Source organism: Panthera tigris, chromosome A2 (assembly GCF_018350195.1).
Source record: "Panthera tigris isolate Pti1 chromosome A2, P.tigris_Pti1_mat1.1, whole genome shotgun sequence".
NCBI lineage: Eukaryota > Metazoa > Chordata > Mammalia > Carnivora > Felidae > Panthera > Panthera tigris.
Window position 1 is genome coordinate 70,596,065 of NC_056661.1, and position 17,195 is coordinate 70,613,259.

Below are 17,195 nucleotides of genomic sequence, written 5' to 3' on the forward strand. Positions count from 1 at the left end.
GACATATTCAATCTATTCTCTTTATAGCTGGTCTATAGCTCCTTCTTTATTTTCCTCTGCCTCTCTCTGTATTAAGCCATAGAGTTCCTCTGCCTAGTCAGTTTTCTTTTATTTTTCCCCCACCCTCATCTCTCTTTCTGTATGAGATAAGCCCTCTTCCAGCAACAAGGTGGCCACCTCGTTGTTTTGCTGTAGTGCGTGTTTTTGTTTTTCCTGGTTTTTTTTGTTTGTTTGTTTTCTTTTCCAGGGCTACTTTGGAGAACAAATCAAAGCACGCCTGGTATAGGGTCCAAAACATCACTACAAGTAGGGAGATAAAGCAACCAGAGTCACAACAACAGACAACAAGTAACACACTCCAAAAAACACCTCCTGAAAGGCAAGGCCCTGGACAGTGTATGACCCCTCTTTAATATAGTAGTGCTCACAGGTGCAAGTCACATAACAAACTTTTAAAATACATAAGGGACAGAAAATCAGCCAAAATGATGAAACGGAAGAATTCTCCTCAAAAGAAATTCCAGGAAGAAATGACAGCTAAATAATTGATCAAAACCGACATAAACAATATAACTAAAAAATAATTTAGAATCATAGTCATAATATTAATTGCTGGGCTTGAAAAAAAGCAGAAGACTGCAGAGAATCTATTGCTGCAGAGATTAAGGAACTAAAAAACAGTCATGATGAATTGAAAAATGTTGTAAATGAGGTGCAAAATAAACTAGAGGTGGTGACAGTGAGGTTGAAGAGGCAGAGGGAAGAATAGGTGAAATAGAAGATAAAATTATGGAAAAAGATGAAACTGAGAAAAAGAGAGATAAAAAAATTCTGATCCACAAGGGGAGAATTAGAGAACTAAGTGATTCAATGAAATGGAATAATATCCATATCATAGGATTTCCAGAAGAAGAGAGAGAAAAAACGGGTGGAATGTACTTGAACAAATCGTAGCTGACAACTTCCCCAATCTGGGGAAGGAAACAGACACTGAAATCCAGGAGGCACAGAGAACTCCCTCCAGACAGGACATATTACAGTGAAACTAGCAAAATACAAAGATAAAGAGAATTCTGAAAGCAGCTAGGGACAAATGGGCCTTAACCTACAAGGGGAGACACATAAGGGTAGTAGCAGACCTATATACTGGAACTTGGCAGGCCAGAAAAGAGTGGCAGGAAATTTTCAATGTGCTAAATAGGAAAAATATGCAGCCAAGAATCCTTTCTCCAGCAAGCCTGCCATTCAGAATAGAAGGAGAGATAAAGGTTTTCCCCAAAAACTGAAGGAACTCTTCACCACTAAACCTACAAGAGATCCTAAGGGGGACTCTGTGAGGGAAATGTTGCAAAGGCCACAAAGGACCAGAGACATCACTACCAGCAAGAAACCTACAGATAAGACAATGATGCTAAATGCATATCTTTCAATAACAACACTGAATGTAAATGGACTAAATGCTTCAATCAAAAGACATAGGGCATCAGAATGGATTAAAAAAAGAAAAAACAAGACTCATCTATTTGCTGTCTACAAGAGACTCATTTTATTTTATTTTATTTAAAAAAAAAATTTTAATATATGAAATTTATTGTCAAATTGGTTTCCATACAACACTCAGTGCTCATCTCAACAGGTTCCCTCCTCAATACCCATCACCCACCCTCCCCTCCCTCCCACTCCCCACCAGCTCTCAGTTTGTTCTCAGTTTTTAAGAGTCTCTTATGATTTGGCTCTCTCCCACTCTAACCTCTTTTTTTTTTTCTTCCCCTCCCCCATGGGTTCCTGTTAAGTTTCTCAGGATCCACATAAGAGTGAAAACATATGGTATCTGTCTTTCCAAGAGACCCATTTTAGACCTGAGGACACCTTCAGATTAAAAGTGAGGGGATGGAGATCTATCATGCTACTGGAAGTCAAAAGAAAGCTGACATATCAGACAAACTAGATTTTAAACTAAAGGCTGTAACAAGAGATGAAGGGCATTATATCATAATTATGGGGTCGGTCCTTCAAGAAGAGCTAACAATTGTTAATGTTTATGCACCAAATTTGGAAGCACCCAAATATATAAAACAATTAATAATAAACATAAGCAATCTTATTGGTAAGAATGTGGTAACTGCAGGGGACTTCAATACTCCACTTCCAACAATGGACAGATCATCCAGACAGAAAATCAATAAAGAAACAATGGCCCTGAATGATACATTGGACCTGATGGACTTGACAGACATATTCAGAGCTTCTCATCCTAAAGCAGCAGAATACACATTCTTCTCGAGTGCACACAGAACATTCTCCAAGATAGATCACATACTGGGTCACAAAACAGCCCTCAATAAATATAAAAGAATTGAGATCATACCATGCACATTTCAGATCACAATACTATGAAATTTGAAAGCAACCACAGGAAAAAGTTTGGAAAACCTCCAAATGAATGGAGGTTAAAGAACATCCTGCTAAAGAATAAACGGGTCAACCACACAATTAAAGAAGAAATTTAAAAATATGTGGAAACAAATGAAAATGAAAACACAATAGTCCAAACCCTTTGGGATGCTGCAAAGGCAGTCCTAGGAGGAAAATACATTGCAATCCAGGCCTATCTCAAGAAATAAGAAAAATCCCAAATACAAACTCTAACAGCACACCTAAAGAAACTAGAAGCAGAACAACAAAGAAACCCCAAGGGCAGTAGAAGAAGAGAAATAATAAAGATCCGAGCAGAAATAAACAATATAGAATCCAAAAAACAGAACAGATCAATGAAACTAAGAGTTCGTTTTTTGAAAAAATTAAACAAAATGATAAACCCCTATCCAGACTTCTCAGAAAGAAAACAGAGGACCCAAATAGATAAAATCACAAAATGCAAATGGATTTATCAAAACCAATCCTCAGAAATACAAGCAATTATCAGAGAATACTATGAAAAATTATATGCCAACAAACTGGACAACCTGGAAGCAATGGACAAATTCCTAGACACCCATACAATACCAAAACTCAAATGGGAAGAAATAGAAAATTTGAACAGATCCATAAGTAGTGAAGAAATTGAATCAGTTGTCAAAAATCTCCCAACAAATAAGAGTCCTGGGCCAGATGGCTTCCCAGGGAAATTCTATCAGACATTTAAAGCAGAGTTAATACCTATCCTTCTCAAGCTGTTCCAAAAAATAGAAATGGAAGGAAAACTTCTGGACTCATTCTATGAAGCCAGCATTACCTTGATTCCCAAGCCAGAAAGAGACCTCATTAGAAAGAAGAATTACAGGTCAATGTCCCTGATGAACATGCATGCAAAAATTCTCCACAAGATACTAGCAAATCAAATTCTACAGCATATAAAAAGAATTATCCACAATGATCAAGTGGGATTCATTCCTGGCCTGCAGAACTGGTTCAATATTTGCAAATCAATCAATGTGATACATCACATTAATAAAAGAAAGGATAAGAACCATGTGATCCTGTCAATGCATGCAGAAAAAAAAACATCTGACAAAATTCAGCATCCTTTTTTAATACAAACCCTCAAGAAAGTCAGGAAAGAAGGAACATATCTAAACATCATGAAAGCCATATATGAGAAGCCCACAGGTAATATCATCCTTAATGGGAAAAAATTGAGAGCTTTCCTCCTGAGATCAGGAACATGACAGGGATGTCCACTCTCACTGCTGTTGTTTAACATAGTGTTGGAAGTCTTGGCATCAGCAATCAGACAAGAAAACGAAATAAAAGTCATCAAAATTGGCAAAGAGGAAGTCAACCTTTCACTTTTCACAGATGACATGATACTCTACATGGAAAATCCAAAAGACCCCACCAAAAGTCTGCTAGAACTGATACATGAATTCAGCAAAGTCACAGGGTACAAAATCAATGTACAGAAATTGGTTGCATTTCTATACACCAATAATGAAGCAGCAGAAAAAGAAATCAAGAAATTGATCCCACTTATAATTGCACCAAGAACCATAAAACACCTAGGAATAAACCTAACAAAGATATACAAGATCTGTATGTTGAAAACTACAGAAAACTTATGAGGGAAATTGAAGAAGACACAAAGAAATGGAAAAACATTCCATGCTCATGGATTGGAAGAATAAATATTGTTAAAATGTCAATAATACCCAAAGCAATGTACACATTCAATACAATCCCAATCAGCATTCTTCTCAAACTTAGAACAAACAATCCTAAAATCTGTATGGAACCCCAAATAGCCAAGTGAGAAAGAAAACGAAAGCGGGAGGTATCACAATCCCAGACTTTAGCCTCTATTACAAAGCTGTAATCATCAAGACAGTATGGTACTGGCACAAAAACAGACACATAGACCAATGGACTAGAATAGAAAACCCAGAATTGGACCCACAAATGTATGGCTAACTAATCTTTGACAAAGCAGGAGAGAGTATCCAATGGAATAAAATCAGTCTCTTTAGCAAATGGTGCTGGGAGAACTGGACAGCAACATGAAGAAGAATGAAATTAAACCACTTTCTTAGACCATACACACAAAAAAAACCTCAAAATGGATGAAAGATCTAAATGTGAGACAGGAAACCATCAAAACCCTAGAGGAGAAAGCAGGCAACAATCTCTTTGACCTCAGATGCAGTAATTTCTGGCTTGACACATCTCCAAAGGCAAGGGAATTAAAAGCAAAAATGAACTATTGGGACCTCATCAAGATGAAAAGCTTCTGCACTACAAAGGAAACAACAAAACTAAAAGGCAACCAATGGAATGGGAAAAGATATTTGCAAATGACATATCAGATAAAGGATCAGTATCCAAAATCTATAAAGAACTTAACGAAACTCAACACCTGAAAAACAAATAATCCAGTGAAGAAATGGGCAGAAGACATGAATAGAAACTTTTCCAAAGAAGACATCCAGATGGCCAATAGAAACATGAAAAGATGCTCAATGTCACTCATCATCAGGGAAATACAAATCAAAACCACACTGAGATACCACTTCACACTGGTCAGATTGGCTAAAATTAACAGCTCAGTAAACAACAGATGCTCCACAACAGTGGAGAAAAGGGAACCCTCTTGCACTGTTGGTGGGAATGCAAACTGGTGCAGTTGCTCTGGAAAACAGTGTGGCGGTTCCTCAAAAAATTAAAAAGAGAACAACCTTAGAACCCAGCAATAGCACTACTAGGAATTTATCCAAAGGATACAGGGCACATGTACCCCAATGTTTAAGCAGCACTTTCAAAAATAGCCAAATTATGGAAAGAGTCTAAATGACCATCAACTGATGAATGGATAAAGAAGACGTGGTTTATATATACAATGGAATACTACTTGGCAATGAGAAAGAATGAAATCATGCCATTGCAGCAACGTGGATGGAACTGGAAGGCATTATGCTGAGTGAAATGTCAGAGGACAGATATCACGTTTTCACTCATATGTGGATATTGAGAAACTTAACAGAAGACCATGGGGAAGGGAAGGGGGAAAAGAGTTACAAATAGAGAGGGAGGGAGGCAAACCATAAGAGACTCTTGAATACAGAGAACAATCTGAGGGTTGCTGGCGGGGGGTGGGGGAGAGGGGAAAATGGATGATGGGCATTGAGGAGGGCACTTGTTGGGATGAGCACTCAGTGTTGTATGTAAGCGATGAACCATGGGAATCTATCCCAAAAGCCAAGAGAACACTTTACATACTGTATGTTAGTCAATTTGATAATAAATTATATTAAAAAAAATAAACATTAAAAAGAAAAAAAAACAATTTAGAACATTAGAAAAATTTGAAAAAAAAAAGAATATTTTAAAAGTCAAATATGGCTGGGATTATGGTCCAAATAGATAGTCCTAGACCCATCTCTAACATTCACTAGCTTTGTGATCTTGGTTAAATCTAGGGTTAAATTTCCTGAGCTCCAAAATGAAGCCATTGGACTAAATCATTTTCTTTCAAGCTCTAACAACCTATTCTACTATAAATATCTATATACCATCTGGGAGGCTCGCCAACATTTGTTCTATAGAATTAAAAAGTACAGCTTTACGATTAGCACGTGCCCAACACCAAAGATGCAATGAGGCACATGGGAGAGCCCAGGCTAGCTTCAGATACCAGCTCCCTTCCAGAAGCTCCGGGATGTGGGCAAGTTTCTGTCATGTTCACCATCTATAAACCCCAAGGCAGTCTACCATAGTAACAAAGTCACTAGGATTTAGGATTTAGAATCGGTTCAATCTCAATTCTTAGCCTCTTTGCTGGTTTGACAATGGCAAGGCTTTGCTGTGTGCCAAAGTCTACCTCACAGTGTTGCTTAGTTTCTATTGTGAGGCTCCATTCTACCAGGTGACAGACACAACCGCCAATTCAAGGTCAACAGATCCTGCTTTGCCTCACCACACATATATCTGGAAAGTCATCCTTGGTTCCTGTCTATAAGACCCTGTCAGGACCAGACATTCCGTGGTTCTTCACCTCTCAGTGATACTGCAAAAGGCACTGCCTGCCTAAAAACACCACACAGACACTTGTTCCCTGGAGTCTTTCTGCCTCCCCAAGGCTATACCCACACCCACCCTTCCCCTCCCCCCCCCTCCGCCAAGAAAAAACAAAAACAAAAACAAAAAACTCCAGTCCTCCTTCCAGAGTTAGAATTTGACTGGGGACTGGGTGGGGTGGGCAGGACACAGAAAACTTCCTCAGACTCCTGCCTTCTTGTTCTCTGGCCCAGGGCTTTTTCATCTGGTCCCTCGGGCAGGGAAGCTAACCTACTACATAAATGTGTGCCTTCCCCAATCATTTTCCTTAATTCTTTGGTTTTTCCCCTAACGGCCAAGATTTTGAAGTCTTTTTTTTTTTTTTCTTTCTCTCTCTTTCTGCCTTTCCTTCCTTGAGAAAGTAAATAAGGTGTTCTAGTTCCCTGATTCAGATAAAGGCCAAAAGATACAGGAAGTATCACAGAAAAAAAAAATTAAATTTTTACAGCATATATTGCTTTACAGCATATATTTAAATAGTAGTCTATATAAAACAGTCAGCACTATGCCTCATGCATTATACACACTCAGCTGTAATTATTAGTAACGGCTCTACGATATTATTTTAAAGGTTATTTATAACATGCAAAATGCCTGACATGTTCAGTAAACATCACTCACATTGAAGAAAAATGATTTTGAGCTTATTATAAAGACTAGTATTGGTTTTTGAATGAGGACATTAACTGGAAATAATAATTTTTTAAAAGCTTTGAGAATTTGTCTTTCCTGTTGCTCATTTTTACCTCCTATAAACCATATCCTGTGCTAACTCTGAGTGTACAATTCGATGTCCCTGGCCTCCATGTTCTGGAAAATAGTATCAGCAGAAATAACCATTAAGCTTCCCAAATGATACATGACTTACAACACCAGCCATTAAATCATCAATACATTGGACTGAATAGAAGTATTTGCTTTACCTAAATCTAATGGCAGGAAAATGGGAAAAGCAAAATTATAGATTGGGCTGTGGTGAGCACAGATTCAGAGACCTAGGCATCTTAGGCATATTCCAGAAAAGTATGAAGATGAATCAGCCTTCTCAGATTTCCTCCAGCTTCTGGGATTACTTTAGAAATACTGATGTCTGATCACTATTTATTCCATGCCCGATGGAGGTGGAAGTTTCTCTGGCTAACTAGCAGGACACAGTCTCCTCTCCACTGACAGTGGTTTGGGTCAAGGGCATCGAGGTGGCCCTTGCAATGAATGTGTGGGACCTTAATTAAGGCTGGAAAATAAGATTGGGATAAATATAGAAAAATACCATGTTGCCATGTGGAAAGACTATACCAAATCCATTAAAGTTTAGGGTTAACATCTCAAGCAAAGTCTCAATGAATACAGAACTAGACTCTGTCTGTCCTTCATCATTTCATCAAGTCTCCTCTTTTACTGGATAATTCCCATAAGCATAAACACATGTCTGAGCTGTAAGTTCATAGCGCACGTGTGTGCTACACCGGCCTCTTCCCTGTCTTCCTCTAGCTTTCCCCTCATCTCTCTACTCCCTTGCAGAGGAAGACTTTTGGAAAGAACTCTCTAGGAACACTGCTTCCCTCCTCAGTCTGTCTACTCTTCAGCCCAGTTCAATCTGGCTCCGGCCGCAAACATTCAAAGATAGCAGTTTTGCCAGGTCACAAATGAGATTTGTCCTGATCGCTGGGCCCCCTTCGATCCTCACCCCAGCCGCACTTGACAGAATAGGGAACTCCCTCTTCCTGACATGCTCTCCTCTCTTGGAATCCGTGGCTGAACAACCATCCTGATTTCCTCCTCCGTTTAGGGTTCTTTCCTCTCTCTCTTGAGTACTTGTTCTGGATAATCTCATCCGTTTCCATGGCTTTAAATGTATGGCTTTGGTAGAATCAGAAAAAAATGTCCCCTGCATTGCAGGACCTGACAGGCCATTATTTCTCTGGAGAAGAGGCAGTGCAGTTCACCTGCTGCCCCCTAGTGAGGCAGCTCGGGATGCCTGGTACGTTGTGGCACTTCCAGGGTTTGGTTTCAAGGCTGAGAACTGTCAAGCTGTTTCAGAGCTTGAGAAACAGGGTCCAGGAGACCAGATTATGCTGGTCGTCTAGCTTTCTTCCCGTCCTGGCTCCAACCTGCCTCCCTAACACTCTCTAGCCACTTACCAAACATTGAGAAGGGGGAAGGCAAAGGAGGTCAATGAGACAGGAGAGGAGCAGGGTGACACAAGGGCATGGCCATTACAGGAAGTGTTTCCAGTAAGGTAAAAAGAGCCTCTGGTGCCAGAACACGCACTCTGTTGCCCTCTGCCGTAGACAGGAGTGAAGACAGCAGCTGGAAGAGACACCATTCCATTAGAAAGGCACAAGTTAAAACGCTATGCACCAATATAGGCCACAGGATGACACTGCTCCTTGTGAGCTGTGCCCAAAGGCAGAGCATCTATTTTGGTGTGCGTGCCAGGAAAAGAAACACTAATCATAGATGGTAGAGTTCCTAAGCACAGTTTTAGAAATTCTGAGGGACTAATCCTGTCCCTGAAACATAACAACTGCATATGGGAGGGTGGGGGCTCGGATAGAAGAGTTCTCCAGTTAGAAGAGTGTTAAAGTGACCCATTCCCCTACCAGGAATGGCTGAAAGCCCTCTATTTTTCGTATATATAAAAAGAAATCTTGAATTTGAAAGTCATGCCTGACAAATTATGAAGAATGATTCACATTTTTAAAAGATTTATTACAATTTCTTTAAGTGGGGGTCATCCACAGTACACCTAAATCTCAAAACTCAGTTTATCCACAAAAGGTATATATTTACGTAATGCAAAAGTCCTCACGTATGTATCCTCACGTTTCATCCAAGTTAACGTTTTGAATAAAGGAATTTGAAGAGAGGAGAGCCATGGCTTGCCCAGTTTTGAAAGGATTCTGGCTGCTGTGTTGGGGACAGACTATAGGAGACCAAGTGGTAACAGGGACACCAGTGAGAGGGATACTTTGGTATTCTAGACAAGATGATAGGGGCTTTGATTGGGATGGCAGGTGGTGGTGAGAGGTCAGATTCTAAGTATATTTTTAAATGTAGAACCAGTGGGATTTGTGGATTTGCTCAGATTGAATATGAGAGGAAGAGATGGGTAGATGGCCAATTTAAGGATGACTGGGGTGGGTTGTGGGACTGAGCAACCAGAATGGAGTTGCCATCAGCTGGGATGAAAAAGGTCTAGGGAGTAGCAGAAAGTAGACTGGGAGAGAAGGGATTCTGAACTGGAGATAGGGAGTTGAAGACATCTTCTAGACATTCGACTGGAGATGTCATGTAGGCAGTTGAGCATGGGTCTGCAGTTCAAGGGCGAGGCCCATGCCAGAAACACCACACTGGAAGGTGTCAACATATAGTTAAGGCCATTGACTGGATGAGATCACCAAGAAGGGAGCCTCGGGCACTAGAAGGTGAAAGGGCTAGGGACAAGAGGTGAAATCAGTAAGGGAGTCTGAAGGACGCTGAGGTCGGAGAGGCAGTGAGGCCAAGTGAATGCAGTGGGAGAGGAGTGAAGCCTGCTGAGAAGGTGGTCAACTAGCGGCTGCAGATGGTTGACTTCCAACAATCTGAGGGATGGGCGGCACACTACACTGCGGTAGGAGGCAGGCATGAAGACTTGGACGGACTGTGAAGATGAGGGAGGGTTTAACCAGGAGCCTGGTTCTGACCAGGGTAGTGATACAATCAGATATGGGTTTTAGAAAGCATCTAGTGGCAGTGTGACATTTAGAAGCATAGACACCAGGTGGTGTGGTAGAAGGCATAGTGGGAGAGAAATGATTCTCAACTTTTGCTTATATACTTTGCATTGTTTCATTAGCCACAATGACATGTCACTTTTGTAATTTAAAAACTACTGAAGAAAATTAGAAATATGAGACTAGAAACTAATAATTGGGAAGCACATGGTAACAACAGCTCAGGAAGGAGGACAGGGTCAGAATGAGGACACTGGCAGGGAGATGGAATGAAGTCAGACACCTGATTTTCAGAATCCACTAAGACTCGGTTAATCTGCTAGGACCAGGTTAAACAAGAGTCAGGAAGGAGGAGGGGAGCGCCTCAAGCTCAGAGGGGGCATGCCCCAGCCTCTCCCAACCACAACTTGAACCCTTGTGGAGTTCTTCTCCAAGAGTGCCTAGCAAAATGTCTCAGCGTCTTGAGGGCAGGGACAAGTAGGGAAGGAGTTCATTTCTAATGTTCAGAACATTAACACATCAGGTACGTGAATAATTTAATTCAAGCTCATGATGCCCTTTTTCTTCTAATACTAAAAACTGGAAGAATGAACTAATAAAATGTACTACACAGATAACTTTGAGGGGGCTTCTTAGAAAAAATGGTAATCTTTTATGACACCATTTCCTAACAAACATCTGGTTTTGACATCAAATCTGGGGATCTATTTTATAACATCCATGAATGTTTATCCATGAATAACAAAGTGACCTGCCCACATATGCTCACCAGGTCTGTGTGTGCAGCTGCTAAATCAAGGACAGCACGTTACCTAGGGGCACACTACACAACCTGTTGTCCACGGGGAGGCTGAGTAGGCGGTGGGAAGATTCAGGCATGTACTTCACTGGCCTCAGCTTTCATGAATCACCGATTCCACCTTAAGTTCGACACACAGCACTTCTAAAGCTTATCAACATTAAGAAATAATGATCTGTAGATGACTGCCTTCATATGATTACCCGCATAATTAATTCTTCCAGACTCTTAATTTCATGCTTGGATAGAGTCAAAAGTTACTTACTGGGATTCCAGTACTTTGGAAGTTTTAAGGATTTGCTTTTACTAAATTGTACCACAATGCAGTACTGGTCTATACTGTACCTCATGAAATTGGTTCATTTCACTTCTAGGAATACTAACATGGATTACTGCATCACAGAATCCTCACTATGAAATCCCATGGGAGAAACAGCCCTCAGGTTTGAGTATGAAGAATGTGGTATATTTCTGGATCATGTGTCTTACCTTGTGAGGGTTTATCTTCGTAGGTTCTTTCAAGGAAAAAGTTCCTAGTTGAATTCCCCGCCTACTTCCAAAAAATATTCAGGCTACAGTGGCATGCATTTAAATGTATCTCTGGGTTTTATATTATTTTGCCTACTAATTTTCCATTTAATTGTAATTCCCTTATTTATCTGTGTGTTTTTGTGTTTTAATAAGTTTTCTCACTTTTTCTTTTTTTTGATGAGGCAGGAGACACATAAAATAGCCAACTTCAGGTTCAGGACAGACACAAGAATGGGGCACGAAGAGGGAAATTTGAAATGAATTATGTTAAAAATGCCATTGCTACAAAGAGATAAAGTGAAAAATAAACTAAAAGGACATTCTAGAAGAAAAACACAAAAGACAACATTCTTAGTACATTTTCTGCGGACTAGTGAATTTACTCACATCTTTTAAAAATCTCTTCCAGGGGCGCCTGGGTGGCTCAAGCCACGGTCCGTGAGTTTGAGCCCCGCGTCAGGCTCTGTGCTGACAGCTCAGAGCCTGGAGCTTGCTTCGGATTCTGTGTCTCCCTTTCTCTGCCCCTTGACTGCTTGTACTCTGTCTCTCTCTCTCTCAAAAATAAAATAAAAACATTAAAAATTAAAAAAAAATCTCTTTCAAAACTATAAAGTACAAATCTCATGAGCTATCCAATAAATTCTGAACGTCATTTTGATTTAATGTAAAATATGAAGAGCTTTCTATCTAAATTAACATAATATACCCATATAAAGTGAGTTCCAACAAAGGAAATTCTAATTTGCTAAAACAAAACCGAACAAACCTTCTCTTACTGCCACTACCACCATTTGAAGAAACAATACCCAGAATTCAAATTAACCTATTTTCAGGTGTTACTTAACCAAAAGTATCTGTGTATTTTTGTGTAAGACAAATCACTAGAAAACAAAACCAGAACCAGAACACATACTTTTTTTTTTTAATTTATTTTTATTTATTTTGAGAGAATGAGACTGAGCAGGGGAGGGGCCAAGAGCGAGGGAGACAGAATCCCAAGCAGGCCCCTTGATGTTACCACAGAATCTGATGTGGGGTCCGCCCTCATGAACCCGAGATCATGACCTGAGCTGAAATCAAGAGTCAGACACTTAACCGACTGAGCTACCCAGGCACCTCCAAAACATGTGATCTTTGCTAAGAATTTTACATTGTTTATTTTTCTGTACTAGAAATGTTAGGTTTACTCAAAACCTTACAGTGTAACAGAAATGCACATATTAATCCATTGTGCCTCTGCATAAACAAGCATTTTCAGAGTTTACTCCTGGTATACTCTTCAAATTAACCCACATAAAAGTAACTGCTTTGAGAGAATGTTTTAAACTATACTGGTGATTTTAAAACAAGCATAAAATCAACATGAAAACAAAGCATCTTCCTCTCTTCCAGGACAAGTGTTTTATATGAAGTTATCCTCCTCGAATACTTTTGGTCTTAATGCTGGGTGAACCAGGACGGTCGCTTCCTGTCTCGTTCAATGATTCTCTTACCCTGATCTTGTTCAGATGGTGCCTCTCCTGTGTACAGCACCACAGTCTCCACGGGAGGAGCCTTGAAAGGTCCCCCTTCTTGTTTCCCTATCTGTCTTCTGATTTCTGCCGTCTCCTTGCACACCTTCTCATAGCAATAGCCACAAAGGACGTGCTTCAGTTTCAGGTGACCACATTCAGGACACACGTCAATATTGTTCTTTAAAAAATCAAACAAAAAAACAACAAAATCCTGTTTTAACAAGAAGCATAATAATGCACATCAATCACAGACAGGAATGACGCTCACACTTGAACTTTCTTGGACTGTTCACGTTACATAAGGTCATGCACCATGTAGTTCAACCTCACTTTAATAAGGAAACAGAGGACAAATGAATTTCAATTAATAGAAAAAGTGGGACTAGAACTCAGGTTTACCAAGTATGAACTTGGTACATTTTTCTTAACCATACAGGCATATTATGTAAAATGAACTCTATTACCCCACCTTCAAATACTAAACATCTAATAAGGAGTCCTTCAACACAATGGGGAGATCCATATGGCTGGCATCTAAATGTGGCCAAGGGATATGGAACTCATTTTTTCTTTCAATTTACTGTGGGGAAAACAAGGCGACAAACATTAAAATTGGCTTCCCCTATTTATCGGTGTACCCTAAATTCCTGTATGAAACATATGGTATAATAGTATATGTATCATATATGGTACAATAGTTGGCATATGGTATAATTTTTCTTTTTAAGAATGAAGACTGTTTGTAATCCTTAACATAAAACTCTCGTTATGCTACAATTTGAAAGTAATTTAATGAGTTTTTATACACGTCTGCCCTACTTTCATAAGGCATTTACAACCTCTATAGAAATCTCTTCAACAATGTTCTAAAGGTAGATTTGAAATAGAAAAGAAAAATTGTAAATAGGAGCATCAAAGAAATTCCAACCACTTCATGAGATTAACATATAAACGTTTATGAGGCAAGGACAAAAACAACTTCATTTTTTGAAAGGAGCAAAGAACCCTGCAAATGACTTGCCTCGCCAATTTCTCATTTTCCTCACGACACTGGACTGCATGTCTAACCAGAGGTACAGGAGCTATCCGTGAAGTCGGTGCTCTCTTCCCGACCACGACAGCAGCATAATGTACCGTGTGTGGCAGAAAACAATTTAGTGAGGAAAATGAATACACAGGGTGATATCCTTTTCCCTCAGAATAAAATCATGTCGCAGACTGGTATAGGCTCTCATTCTGAAAATCTTCGGTTCTCTCAACCAAATTGTATAAATTATTGTTGCTTTAATTAAGGACATACTTTTCAGCTCCAGACTTTAAGTCCAGTTCCAAATGTGACTCAGTAATACTTTTTGGCTTCAGTTCTAAGGGTGTGGTTTAATACTGAATGTGGAAGTTTATGCAAGTCGATTCTCTGTTCTTGAGTTTCACCTGTACTGAGCTGCTGCGGAATGTTATGGAGAACCACTCAAATGATGGCTGGTAAAGCCTTAAGTGAACAAATCAAAGGTAGTAAACACTCTAATTTCTGTCTACTAGATTAATGAAGAGTGTATCTATGGGGGCAGGGAGCGGGTGTGGAGACCTGGAATTGTCTGAGGACAGGAACACACCAGAAAGTTTCAAGAGAAGAATGTGAGTTCAACAATCAGACTGCCTAGGCTCAAATCCTGGCTCTATCACTTGACAGTTTGTGACTACAGTCAAATTCTTTTTGCAGTAATGTCTTCATCCTAAAAATGAGCAAAGCTATATTTACTTTGGAGGGCTGTTGTGAGGATTCGATGAGATAATTCACATAAAGCACTTATATCCATCGTAGGTATTTAACAGATATTAGCCATTTTTATTACCTACCTAAGGATTTTCCTTCACAGCATTTTAATGATCACAGTGAAGAAAATAAATACGTAAGGGCTAGTAAAACACAGGACCCAATATATCTACTGCTTCTGACTTTAATTTTAGGTTCTGCCCTAATTAAGATGTTTACCCACATATAATTCCAAATCACCAGCTCCTAACAAAAGTCACACAGGTTCTTCACAACCCAGTCCTCTGCCCAGATTCCAATCTCTCCTCAACTGTGGTCCTAATATTTAGGCTATAGGACAATTGACATACATACATACATAGCAAGAGACCAGAGCAAAGTACACATATAAGCTCTAAGGATGATTTACTGATAGGCCATATAAGTACCAGAAGACATGCAGTGGTGGATATGAGAGAAAGCAAACCCACAAAAATCAGTGTATTACCTTAACTTTAATAAGCTTCTGAGGGTTTCTTCTCCTACAGCGGTTAACTTCAATGCTGCGTCTGTTTTTAGGAGCTGCCATCCAAAAAATACTATCCAAAAGGCTGGAGATCTCCTTACTTCCATTAGTATCATTTGCTGGTTCTGTAAATACTGCTGGACCTTGGACCGCTAATGCTGGTCCTATAAAAACAAAACATGGAAATGCAGAATGGATTTCTAGCTTCAAAATGACTGTTTACAGGTATCGTTCTCCTTAACAATCAACAGTGATGTCAATAGCCCTATATAAAGTTTAGAATATTACATTCAATAGGCATTTAACAGAAACCTTGGCTATTAAAATACACTAAAACTTATACACAATTTTAAACAACACAAACAGAATTTTTCTTAGAGGCACCTGCTGAAATGAATCTGTGAAATTCTACCCAGACTTCTCACCTTTTGAAATACAGAACCCACGGGTTTGGTAAACATGAATAAATCACTCAAACTCCACATGCTACTTGGTAGGCAGTTCCTATTTACTTTACAAGTCAATCTAAGCTTGAGATTCCCAAAATGTACTTCCAACCTTCACTCAGTAACTGTCTATTGCCACCCTGCCCCCGCCCTTTTTTTATATTCCAATTGAATTAGCTCCTTTGTCATATAACCTGGTAGGCCCTTTAAATCACTTAGTTCTTCATAATATTTATTATCCGTTCTCTAAAGAACTCACCACTCTATATAATACTTATATGACTATCAACTATCAGGTTTTGTTTTCCTAAATGGCTGATCAAGTCAAAAAGACTCCTTTATCCTTTTCCTGCTGTTCCTCAGACCTGGAATACTTCTTATGGTTTTAGGAGTTCTTAAAAATATACAAAGCTAACATTTAACAACCGGTATTCCTTTTCAGTATATCTATAGAAGTATTGTTACGCATAGCTCAGTGGTTAACAGCTCGGCCCGTGTGACCTTGAGGCCCTCGCGAGCCTACTTCTTCCGCTGAAAAGCAGTGGTACCTAAAGGGATGGTGTGGAGATTTCCGAGGAAGCACATGTAGGCTTTGGCATATCGGGGACTCTCGGTTCAGACTCCCGGGGTATTATGTTCGTAATACCTTAGAATTAAGGATAGATGTAAATGTCAAAGCAATGACAATTTTAACCTTCAAGATACTTCTAACTGAAATTAGTTTCCAGGGAACACACTGATATCAACAGTATTCAACTGCAGAGCTCAAACACCACAAAGGAGGGCAAATTGCTTCAGGGGTTGAGAGGCTGATAAGGAAACAGGATCCAGATAGTAGCGCCCCTGATCTAAGATGGGCTTCGGTTACATTCCTTGTGCGAAAAGGACACAGAACGTTTTCTGTTTTTCAGGGCGAAGGGAAGCAAAACAGCTGTTTTTAGTTTCTAAGTAAGGAATTAACCCGGACAACGTCCCCACCTGCGGCAGCGGATCAAAGCGCGGGAGGAGGGCGAAATATGAGCAGCGCTCACCACGATGCTTGGGGTCCTCTCATCCAATCCCTCCTCCACGGCGGCATAGCTTACGTACCCCACGAAGAACTGGGAAAGCCTCGCCAGCTCTGCCAAAGTTTCCGTTGCAGTCGTTCCCAACAGTTCTGGAGGAGTCCCCGGGCTGCCGGCCACGGAGGAACCGCCAGGACCAGCATGGCCGACGCCATCTTCCTCGCCTGAAGACCACTCCCACCTGGCTATTGGCTCCCGGCCCCATCTCGAGCATGCGCACAGATGCAGAGTCTGACAAACCTGGCTACTGGAACTACAACGCCCAGCAGGTCCCTGGAACGGCTCTGACTCTCCTCCAAT

At 40.1% G+C, this 17,195-nt stretch overlaps 1 protein-coding gene across 1 annotated transcript; it reads right to left on the reverse strand.

The window, feature by feature from the left end:
* Positions 1-12,720: 12,720 nt before the first annotated feature.
* Positions 12,721-17,143, reverse strand: MRPL32 (mitochondrial ribosomal protein L32). Its single transcript, XM_007094783.3, has 3 exons — positions 16,921-17,143; positions 15,368-15,549; positions 12,721-13,284 (listed from the first exon to the last, which is right to left on the reverse strand). Exons 1-3 carry the CDS (start codon positions 17,048-17,050, stop codon positions 13,030-13,032), a joined length of 567 nt encoding a protein of 188 aa, XP_007094845.1. The 5' UTR covers positions 17,051-17,143; the 3' UTR covers positions 12,721-13,029.
* Positions 17,144-17,195: the final 52 nt, after the last annotated feature.

What these genes read in the sequence shown, in the direction of transcription:
- MRPL32 (XM_007094783.3), bottom strand. Translation starts at nt 17,050, where the DNA reads ATGGCGTCGGCCATGCTGGTCCTGGCGGTTCCTCCGTGGCCGGCAGCC. An exon ending in CTTTCCCAGTTCTTCGTGGG is followed by an intron (nt 15,550 to 16,920) that starts GTACGTAAGCTA and finishes TTGTTTTTATAG; the next exon opens with GACCAGCATTAGCGGTCCAA. An exon ending in AGAAGCTTATTAAAGTTAAG is followed by an intron (nt 13,285 to 15,367) that starts GTAATACACTGA and finishes GATTTTTTAAAG; the next exon opens with AACAATATTGACGTGTGTCC.